The following is an 11,279-nucleotide window of genomic DNA, read 5'->3' as shown; positions in this document are numbered from 1 at the left end:
CCAAGATAGACAGGCAGACAGGCGTGCGCGTGTGCACCTCTAAATAAGAGCTTTTGAGTGAGGGAACAAGAAAAAGACTATCTAGGTGAACTCAAGGATATTGTTAAGATTTACATGTAAGCTGGGCGGGGTGGCATGCTGCCTGTAATCCTTCCTAGCACTTCAGAGACTGAGGCAGGAACTGGAAGCCAGTTTGGTTATTCAGTGAGACCCTGTCATATACATACAAATGATTCAGCTGTTTTGTTGAGTAGTAGATTCATGATGGTTCATTTTATTATGCTTCATCAAATTGATATAAAATATTATATGATAAAAACTTTAATCAGAGCCAAACAGTTTTGACAATAAGTATAAAAAATACACCATATTGTGTGATTTTCTTTTAGGGATACATGCAATGTGGAAACAGCCATTTATATTAACTATTCTAGTTTTACGATGCTATTTGAATATAATAAAAACTATTTGCTTCAGTTCAGTTAGCGAAAAAGGACATAGGCACGTGGAAGCACAAATATACAAGGTTATTACAAATATATTGATTATTATCCTGCAGACACTTTGTTCAATAAAGACATGGGGAGCTCTGCTGCAACAGAGAAAGACTTACCAATAACATACCAGAGCATTCTTAATGAAGGAGTGGACAGAACTGAGGTCAGGGGTATTTAAGAGGAGAGGAAGTGCAGGACAGAGACTGTAGACTCTAATCTTCACCCTCAACTTGACTGTGTTAGAATGACTTGGGAGATCCACCTCTGGGCTTGTAACTGAGAGGGAAAGACACAGCCTAAATGTGAGTGGCAACATCCCATGGGCTGGGGACCTGGACAGAAGAAAAAAGAAAGCAGGCGGGGTGCCAGCATTCACTGCTTCCTGCGTCATCATATGGTACCATGCGCCCAGCTGCCTTACGTTCCCGCTGCCATGCCTGAAATTCTCTCCCACCATGCCCTTCCCTGCCATGATGGACCCTGCAGTAGACTGTGAGTCTAATCACGCTTTTCTTCCTTGAAGTCGCAGCAGTGACTACAGTATCTAATGCAGACTCCTTTCTGAAGTCTAGTAATGACAGAAGAGAGAAAAGTAGTTTCTTTTGGGGGAAGTCTTCGGGAATATTTTTCCCAAGCCCAGGATACTTAGCTTTTGTTTGACGTTTGAGCTGCAGGGAGAAAAACTGTTGGGCAAGGATAAACTAAGCATTTAAGGGATGTTCTGAGGATGTGGGTGCAGTCCAGGGATGGGTTTATTTTTTTCCCCAAAAGTTATTAGTGCTGTCACTACTTGAATTTTCTTTTTTTAATTGTTACTGCGATTTCAAAGTTGTTTGATATATTTTGTCTCAGTGCTCCAGAAGCTAGCTAATCATGATCATACAACTCCCCAAGGTGAGGTGAACCCTACTCCAAAATCAAGTATTTCTCAATCATTCTTTTTCCAATTCAGAATATACACAGCACAGACTTTACTTTAAATAACACGGAAGGAGTTCAGATATTTTAATGGAATTTGATTTATTAACTATTTTTTTGAGGCAAGGTCTCAAATATATGTAGCTCTGGCTGTACTAGAACTCACTATGTAGATCAGGCTGGCCTCGAACTCACAGAGATTCTCCTGCTTCTCTGCCTCTCTTGTGCTAAGACTAAAGGTGTGTGCCAACAGGCCTGGCCATTAACCTGCTGTTTAAAGTTATTATCTAGGACTCCTGAGTTGGGGAGGGCCTGTTAACATCTCAACTGTGTACTTCCTTTTCACTCAGGAACACTGTCACTGTGGCAGAGGGCTAGGAACAACACAAGAGTCACCTCCCTATGGCATCTTTCCAGGGCTCCCACTCTGGTCTGTGAGCCTGCTGTACACCAGCACACTTCTGTACAACGCTGCATTCATTTATCTACATGCCTGGCTTTCTGAGTGGGTAGCAGGCTACTTGAGGAAAGGGTCCTCTCTTGCTCACTTTGGCCCTTCTACAACTGTGTCCTGAGACTGATATATATCGTCAGATCAATAAATGCTGCATGAATCACTCAACCATTGAGGAAGGCAAATCACCTCACACCTCTTAGAATGGCTAGTATCAAAAGAGTCACACCAGTGAGGATATGGTGATACAATAATTCCTATATACTGCCTGTGAGGTATAAATTAGCATAACCATCACGCAGTTTCTCCAGAATGTTAGAAATAAAACTAGCACATAATCCAGCAGTCCCACAACTGGTGTATATCCAAAGAGAGACATCTGCATGTCCATATTCATGGCAGCACTATTGACATTGGCTAAGACGTGAGATTAACACGTATATGTGGAGATAGATGGGGGGGGGGGCAAGTCCAGTCATAAAAAGAATGAAAGGCTGTGACCCATGGGTGAACCTGGAGAACACCCATTCAAGTAAGTCATGCGCAGAAAGAAAACTACTGTACAATCTCACTCATGCATGGAGGAAGACTGACTGGCATGGCGGTTACCAGAGGCATGAGTAAGTGATTGGGAAAAAGAGAAGAGGAGATGTTGATCAGAGGTTAAATAGTTAGAGGCAGATGGGGTCGGGGGAGGAAGGCTGGAATGGGCAATTATATAGAGACAAAAGGTAGGTAAGTAATTACCATTGGAAATGACTACTTGTTCATAGCTCTAAAGTTTCCTTCTTGACTGGTGAAAATGTGTTAAAGTTGATTGTGGTCATTCAATTCTGGGAACATCCTCACAATTGCAGGGCTATATACTTCCAACAGGTGAGCTGTAGGATAGAGGAATGAAGTCACTTAGACAATGTATTTATTGTTATTGTGTGTGTGTGTGTGTGTGTGTGTGTGTGTGTGTGTGTAGGATACGTGTGCATGAGGAGGGTTTGCTCGCGCCATGGTGAAGTCAGAGGACAACTTTAGGAGTCAGTTTTCTCCTTTTACTTTTGGCTCTGGGTCTCAAACTCAGACTGTTAATGCTTGTATGGCAACAGCTTTTACCTGCTGAGAAATATTGCTGGCACAAATGATCTCTTATTAGAGCTGTTTTTAAAAATAAATTTAAAATGGATGAATAAATAATTAATAAAAACATTAATAAGAATGTGTTTTCACTTTCTTTTGGAGTAGGGAAATTGGAGGATTGGGTTTCTCTTACTCTGTGACCGAGACTAGCCTGGAATTTATTATGTAGCCTAAACTGGCCATGAACTCAGGATCCTTCTGGTGCTGCCTTTCCAGTGCTGGGAGTAAAGGCATGCACCAACACTACTGCAGTGTCTTCTTCTTCCTCCTCCTATTTTCTTTTGAGTTGGGGTCTTGCTATGTAGTCTAGTTAGCCTTGAATTGAGTGCAGAGATTTAATAAGGTGAGAATGTTCACCTGTTTTTGGTGTGTGTGTGTGTGTGTGTGTGTGTGTGTGTGTATGTGTGAACATGTTTGTGTGGTGGAGGCCATATACCAAATTTAGGTGTCTTCCTCAATCACTCTCTAGCTTATTTCTTTTTGGACATGGTCTCTCACTCAAACTACAGCTCACAAATAGGCTACACTGGCTGTCCAGGAAGCTCCAGGCATCTGTCTGTCCCTGCCTCCCCACTGATGAGATTACAGGTGCACACTGCTATGCCCTGATTTTTACATGAATGCTGGGAATCCACACTCAGGTCCTCATGCTTGCATGACAAGCACTTTACCAACCTAACCATTTCCCTAGCTCTTGAAATTTCACATTTGAATATACCACTTCAGTAGTAGATATTTCTTATAAATTTGTATGGTTGCTATCTCATAGTTTCAGTTGACTTATTCCTCCATCCAACATATCTGCTGGTGTAGCTGGAAGTTTCTCTGGGCCTGCCCAGCTCCACAGTCCTGCAGCCACCTATAAAATAACCACTCAGAGGCTTAATATTAATTGCAAATTCTATGGTCTGTTGGCTCAGGCTTCTTGCTAGCTAGCTCTTACAACTTAACTCAACCCATAACTATTAATCTATGTATTACCATGTGTTCCATGGCTTTATCTGCATCCCATTACATGTTCCTCCTTGGACCGTGGTTTGGCATCTCCCCCCACTCTCCTTTCTCCTCTCACTATCTGTCTTGGATTTTCCCACCTGGCTCCATCCTGCCCTGCCATAGGCCAATGCAACTTTATTTATTAGCCAATGAGAGCAATACATATTCACAGCGTACAGAAAGACATCCCACAGAACTTCCCCTATTCTGTCTAATCAAAAAGAAAGATTTTTAACTTTAACACAGTAAAATTATATATAACAAAGCAGTTATCAAGCAAGAATTATAGTTACAATATCTAGTCTATTTGTATTTGGCAAAATTAAAGAAAATATTCTATCATCTATCCTATTTTGTGAGTCTAGTTTTATATCTAATTTACCTTTTATCATGACTAAGGAAAACTATAATTATAATTATCTAGTCTTCAACTCCATCAACAACCCTGGAAGGATTATAATATTACCTGAGTAAAGAAGAAATGCATTGCAAGCAACTTTTATAATTCTAGAAATGACAGAGATAGCTGGTTGCTTAGACAGTCACCCAAAGTTTTTCTGTAATGTTGGGGCATCCATCTTTAGCCTATGGTCCTAGAGTCTCTCAGTCGCTCTTTCCTGTGTCCTGTAGAGTGTCTGGAGTCATAGAAGCAGGGACCCAAAGGACCATTTCACCTTGTTATGGCAAAATTTAGTGGTCATTTTCCTATGGGTCCTGTATGTCCAGTTTATACAACATTTTGTCAAGCAGTCTAGGCAAGAGCAGTTTCTTGCCCAAATGGCTATTTTTGCCATAAAGAAAGCAAACTCCATGTGGAGTTTCTTTGATGTCCATCATCCTCTTTGAAATAATTGGTACTGCCAGGAGCAGATATGTCTCATTGTCTAGAAAAGTCTAAGTTTTTAAAACATTTAAAATGCCATATTCTGCAGGTCTTTGAAGTGTTTGAAGATTATCTACCTAACTGAAATATATCCATGTATACCTAGAAAACTTAACATGACTATAAGTTTGATTATCACAGATGACTATTAATCTGTATTTATTTTATTATTATTATTTTTTTATTTTTTGGTTTTTTCAAGACAGGGTTTCTCTGTGTAGCTTTGCGCCTTTCCTGGTACTCGCTTTGGAGACCAGGCTGGCCTCGAACTCACAGAGATCCACCTGCCTCTGCCTCCCGAGTGCTGGGATTAAAAGCGTGCGCCACCACTGCCCAGCCTAATCTGTATTTCTTAATGACATATTACAACTTTAAATGAGTTGCATAAACATAATACCTCAAACAAGAGTAAAAATATACATAGATAAGACTATAACAAAATTAACTTTACTTATTTTCTTTTAAGGAAATTAGATTTTTTTAAATTTCAGCTGCTTTGAATAATTTCTAAAAGCTTTCAACAATTTATACCCAGAAAGATGTGCCAGTTTTGATTCTGTTTTCCTTACCTCCAGAGTTATGAGTCCTAGACTGTAAGGTCACAGACAGTCAAGCTTGGATGAAATGTCTTTGGGTCCAGTGATGCTCTGTATTTCACGTTTCATGTCATCAAAACTTAGCCAATGTCTTGTCTTAAACTTAGTGAAGCTGAATCTGACCACCTGAGTTCATGTGGTAACAGCCCGATCTCTTCTATAAAGTTAACCTTTTCTTTTTTTGTCAATAATAAATGAGCTATGGGTAGGTGGCAGGATGTGGCCCTCAAAATTCCCATAACCCAGTTGCCTAATAGTTTTAACATCTGTTCATTCATATACATTTATTAGTTGACACTTGTCCTGGTTAGGTTGGGTTTTTTTGTTTATTTTGTTGTTGTTGGTTTTTTTTTTTTTTTTTTTTTTTGGTCAACTTGACACATGCTACAGTAATCTGGGAAGAGGGAATCTCAATCTCAGTTGAGGACTGGCCTCCATCAGACTGGCCTGTAGAGTCTGTGGGACATTTTCCTGATTAATGATTGATGTGGGAGGGTTCAGATCACTGTGGGTGGTGCCACTCATAAGATGGTGGTTGGTCCTGGGTGGTATAAGAAAGCTGAGCAAGCCAGTAAACGGTGCTCCTCCATGGTATCAGCTTCAGGTTCCTACCTCCAGGTTCCTGCCTTGAGCTCCTGCCCCCGACTTCTTTAATGATGAACTGTAACTGTAAGCTCAAGTAAACTCTTTCCTCCCCAAGTTGCTTTTGTTCATGGTCTTATCACAGCAACAGAAACCAAGCTAAGAATTCATGTGGAAGGAGGTTTATCATCAACTGGACTACAAACTTGCTTTGTAGCCAAGGTTGTCCCTGGAACTTCTGATTCCCTTATTTCTGCCTCTCAAGTGCTGGAATTACAGCTGGGTACCATCTTGTCCAGCATGTTCATCTCAAAGCTGTTTAGATAAAACTTCAAGTCTAGACTGTACCTAGCATACAGTATGTATTCGATAAAAGTTAAAAAAATGAATCGTCCTATCACAAGTGTTTTAAATTTATTAAGACCTTGCTCTCTAGGACTCATAACTCTGGAGTTAAGGAAAACGAATCAAAACTGGCACATCTTTTTGGGTATAAATGGTTGAAAGCTTTTAGAAGCTATTCAAAGAAGCTGAAATTTAAAAAAATCTAATTTCTTTAAAAGAAGATATAATTTTTTTCCCCAAATACATATTTCATCTGTGGTTTTACAGTTGCACTTGGAAATATACATCTGACCCCCAAAGATTAAGATCCTTCCATTTGTCTTTTGGGGTGTTTTGCAGCAAATGCCCGAGAAGCAGAAGGTGTGTTTTGTGATTTCTATTTTACATCTTCATGTAAGAAGGTAAGCTATGAAAACCTTGGCGTGGAGGCTCAGGCTTGTTATAATACCTTGGGAGGTAGAGGCAGGAGGATCAGGAGTTTAAGGCCATTCTCTGCTACACTGCAGAATGGGAGGCCCTCCTGGGTTATATGAGACTGTCTCAAAAAAAAAAAAAGCTATGAACAAGGAGGAAACCATCTATTGTTAACATCGGTAGTGGTGGTTTAACTCTTTATAAAGCGATTTTCACACTACCTTCTCTTAACCTCACCACTTCCTCTTGAATAGAACAGACAGCAGGGATCGTCAACATCCCCTTTTTACAAAGTAGGAAACCGAGATTACTAAATGTGTTCCAAAGGCCTCCTGGGAACGGGCAAGGGGATTGCCACTATTGAAAAGGGATTGATACTTATTAAGACGTCATTAACTCTATTGTGAATGTGAGCACCGGTGCTGCTACGCTGCCAATCAAACCTAAGGCCCCTCTATGCAGGGCCGGAGCTTTACCGCCGGACACGTCTCCACACTCCTCCCCAATGAAGTCCCTATCAAGTCTCCTGCAGTCGGAGTCCTGAAGGGGAAACTCAGCTGGGGAACAAAGAGAGTGAAGTGAGTCCGTGGACAGAAAATTACTAAGAGGACAACTATAGCAGGGGTATTCTTGCTAAGGGCAGACCGCGGATTTACATACATCCAAGGTGGGACGGTAAATCCGTTCAGATATTGAGTATTAAAATATCAAGCATGATCAGACAGCAAGAAGGATTCTTGCAAAAACTGAGCTCAGCTAGAACCACGAGGAAGGCCTCTCCCAGAAGGGGGCTTAGAGGTAACATGCTTAAACAATTCGGTGAGGGCGAGCCCGCCACGGTCCCATCCTCACGGGAGGAGAGGGGTGGCAGGCCGTAGGAGCTGCGGGATGGTGTCCCCCGGGTCCGGCTCTCCTTTAAAGGAAGCATCGCCTAGCAAGCACCAAGGGCTGAATGGAAAAAGAGAGGGCTCGCAATCCTTGCAACCGGTCCCGCCCCCGTCAGCCGGCTCCCAGATCCCGGGCGGGCTCCGCCGGTCGGCGGACGGGGTCGCCGACGCTGATTGGCTACCGGCGCGGGCTTGGGGTTTCCCCGACTCCGCCCCATCCCCGACTCCGCCCCATTGTCGCCTGGGCGCGCTCCTTCAGCCCGCGAGAGCGCGCACAGGCTTCAGCCGTACGGCCAGGCGGGAGGAGCCGGAGCCCGCGTCCCTCCCTCCCTCCCTCCCTCTCTCTCTTCGTCCTCCCACCCCCACGGGTCCTCATCCTTAAAGCTCGAGTCCGCTCGCCCCGCCTGTTTGGAGAGGGTACCGGGCAGCGGCGAGCGTGCGGCCGCGGCGAGCCAGCGCTGACAAGGGCAGGCGCCCGGTGGCGACGGAGCGGCGGCAGCTGGCCCCCGAGTCCCCGTTGAAGAGGGGTGGGTGGGTGGAGGGGACGGGACGGTGAAGGGAGGAGGGGTCCAGGTCCTGCTCGCAGCCCTGCACGGTCGCAGCGCTCAGCCTGGCCCATTGTGCCGGGACGCAGCACCCCCTCAGTACCCGAGGCGCAGTCGCTTGGGGCCGCCGCCGTCCCGCGGGCGAGCCTCCCGGGCATTGGCTCTCCTGATCGGCCGCGGTCCGTTCCAACCGCCGCCCGCCCCAGGTAGCCAGCCGTCCGGCCGGAGACCATGTTCGACAAGACGCGGCTGCCGTACGTGGCCCTCGATGTGCTGTGCGTCTTGCTGGGTACGTCAGGCGCCGCGGTCCCCGGGGGTCTTCCGGGCGGGCGGGGGACGGGGGGCGGGGAGGCAGGGGTGGGGGAGAGGACGGGGACGGGGACGGGGGGGGGGGGGGGGAGACACTGCCGCGGAGCCGCGCACTTGGTGTAGGGTGGGTGTGCCCGGCCCCGCGCGCGCGCGCGCGCGTGCGCCGCCGCCGCTGCCGCCGCCGCCGCTGCTGCGGGGAGAGAGTTGTCCGGGGAGCCCGCTTGCGCAGCTAAAAGGGGGGACCCCCCCCCCCCCCAGCTTCTGCATCCTGCACTCTTGGCTCCCGCGTGGGCTCCCCCTGCCTGTCTGCCGGTGCGCTGAGTCCTAGCCCTGCTTGGCCGCTCTTCTCGCCTGTGCTGTTGTTACCCTCTCTTTTTTTCCCCCCCGCTGGCCACACTCTACCGGACAGGGTGGGCTCCTCCCTCTCCACGGTGCAGAGAAGCCTAGCTAGCCACTGGCTCATCAGGTTCTGCAGCGAAGCTGGAGGTTTGATGCAACCCCCCCCCCCCCTCCCCGTGGAGCAGCAGGCTCCAGTGCCGGGTGTACCATAACTTGTGAGAAAAAGCACTTTAAAGTTTTCGACTATAAAAGGCTTAGAACGTTCCTAATTAGAAGGCGTTGCCAGGTTGTAAATTGTCAGGTTGCAAGAGGGGGATGAAGATGCCAGGTTTCTGCCTGGTGAGGTGTGAAGAAGGTTGCGTTCCCTCCCCACCCCCACCCCCCCAACCCAAACGCAGGAGTCCTGCTGTTTCCTTCTTGCGCAGACCTTGCGGCGGTTTACCTTTCTGTCTCCTGTGACAGTCCAGCAAGGAGTTCTAGACACTTCTCTAGCTACAGCAAAGTCGGCGTTATTTTCCTGATCGGAAGAATTCAGTTTTTTTTTGGGGGGGGGTCTCTGGTCGCCAGGTCTGTCTTTCTTTCCGGGGGAGGAGGGCTGGAATCATCTGGACAAGGGCCAGGCTTTGGAAGCAGTGGCTTCCGAAACCTTTTTTTCTGTATAGTCAGTTGTAAACCGTTGGAGGTTTGGGTGATGGTTAAAGTAATTGAAGTAGTCCTGGCAAGTTCTCAAGGGGACTAGTGGCTTTTGCATCTTAGGTACAGATATGCCTACTGGCTTCTCGGAGATAAGACCTGTTTCCTCAGGCTTTAATCTAGCAGCTCTTGACTATTCCTCTCTCCCGCTTCCAGCCTGACCGTTTAGACATCCCCTGTCTTGTCCAACTGTGAAAATTTTGGTACATTTTTTTTTAAAATGCATTTTCTTAGAGTCCTTTCTTAAAAAAAAAAAAAAAATCGGTGCAACTTCTCTCTTTACCAGGACACCTTCACCCCGCATTTTCACAGTGAATTGTACGGTTGGTTTAAAAGAGAGGATTCAGTCTTAGGACAGGCTTTAGTAACATGTGGTAGCCTGTAACTCAGGCACCTGTGAGGTGGAGGCAGGAAAATATTTAGTTCAGATCCAGCCTAGGCTACCTAGGGAGATCCTGGGTCACTAAACAAAAGTAGTCTTTGTGGAAACACCTTTTCAGATGTTAGGGCATACTATTTTAAAATTACTAGCTTAGGAAATACTTCTCTTTTTTCCTTTCTTTTCTTCTTTCCCTCCCTCCCTTTCTGCCTTCTTTCTGGACAGGGTCTTGCAGTGCAGCCTGGTTTGGAACTTATGCCTCTTCTTCCCCAACCTCCAGAGTGTTGGGAATATCGGCATGCTCTCCCATGCCTGGCTAAATTATGATGTCCTTTTCCTATACCAAACACCGATTAGGAGGGCTGAACCAACCCGTACTACTCATAGGCAGCCACAGCTCATGTTATTAATAGGAGGCCACATGGTAGATCTGTCCTTTTAAAAAATTCATGCGTGAGACTGGTGTTTCGGCTCATGCTTGTAATCCCATCACTCAGAAGGTTAAGGTAGGAAGATTGTCATGAGTTAGAGGCTAGTCTGGGCTACAGACGTAGTGTAGGTCAGCCTAGTCTACAGAGTGAATCCCTATACTGAACAAATAAACTGACAGAGATCATGTGTAGTGGGAAAATGTGTACGCAGTGAAATTTTATAAGTTATATTTTCTGGTGGCCTGTGTTTTCAACGTGATACATTCTGTTGAGCTTAGAGTGATCTGACTGCCCCAGTTGACCCCACAGTTTCAGGAATAAGATATCTGTAAGGCATTGATATATATATGTATATATAGTTTTTGTTTTTTTTCAAGACAAGGTTTCTCTGTGTAGCCTTGGTTGTTCCGGAACTTGCTCTGTAGACCAGGCTGGCCTCAAACTCATGGAGATCTGCCTGCCTTTGCCTCCCGAGTGCTGGGATTAAAGGCATGAGCCACTGCCGCCGCCGCCACCACCACCACCACCGTCCAGCTAATTTGCTTTTTAAAAAAGATCTTCATCTATTTGAATCTTATCTTATTGGTGTAGTATTTTTTTTTTTTTTTTTTTGTGCCGCTACTGCAGTTTCTTTTAAAGTAGCTCAATGCATTGTCAGGATAGCCCGGATTTCCCTTTTCCTAAGTAGAATGTAACCTCCTTATTTTCATTAGATATGTACAGAATGCCTTTAGACTTAACCACATCAACTCTCACACATAACACGAAGGGGAACCACGACACAGGACCTTTTAAGACTGACTTTTGGAAGATAGGTTTTTCTAATAAACTTACCCTTTTTAGGCGAGTCAGAGGACTGCACTAAATTTGGGATTTATTC

The 11,279-nt window shown here is 45.4% G+C and overlaps 1 protein-coding gene and 1 long non-coding RNA gene across 5 annotated transcripts in view; one reads left to right on the top strand and one right to left on the bottom strand.

Annotated features, from left to right (window-relative positions):
* Nucleotides 1-961: 961 nt before the first annotated feature.
* Nucleotides 962-8,576, bottom strand: LOC131922010 (uncharacterized). 2 transcript variants are annotated; one of them, XR_009382162.1, is made up of 4 exons: nt 8,352-8,576; nt 3,707-3,859; nt 2,617-2,750; nt 962-1,065 (listed from the first exon to the last, which is right to left on the bottom strand). It is a non-coding gene; the product is annotated as an uncharacterized LOC131922010 (long non-coding RNA). The 2 variants fall into 2 exon arrangements; XR_009382161.1 differs by lacking the exon at nt 3,707-3,859.
* Plpp1 (phospholipid phosphatase 1) overlaps nt 8,028-11,279 on the top strand; it is a 60,271-nt gene continuing 57,019 nt past the window's right edge. The window contains exon 1 of one of the 3 annotated variants that reach the window (XM_059276738.1): nt 8,028-8,537. In XM_059276738.1, coding sequence (XP_059132721.1) covers nt 8,480-8,537 — 58 coding nt within the window. In that variant the 5' untranslated portion in view covers nt 8,028-8,479. The remainder of the gene's footprint in view (nt 8,538-11,279) is intronic. The other 2 variants (XM_059276740.1, XM_059276739.1) reach the window with 2 other exon arrangements.

This window comes from Peromyscus eremicus, chromosome 11, assembly GCF_949786415.1.
Source record: "Peromyscus eremicus chromosome 11, PerEre_H2_v1, whole genome shotgun sequence".
Classification (NCBI taxonomy): Eukaryota; Metazoa; Chordata; class Mammalia; order Rodentia; family Cricetidae; genus Peromyscus; species Peromyscus eremicus.
This window is presented reverse-complemented; position numbering and strand designations above follow the sequence as displayed.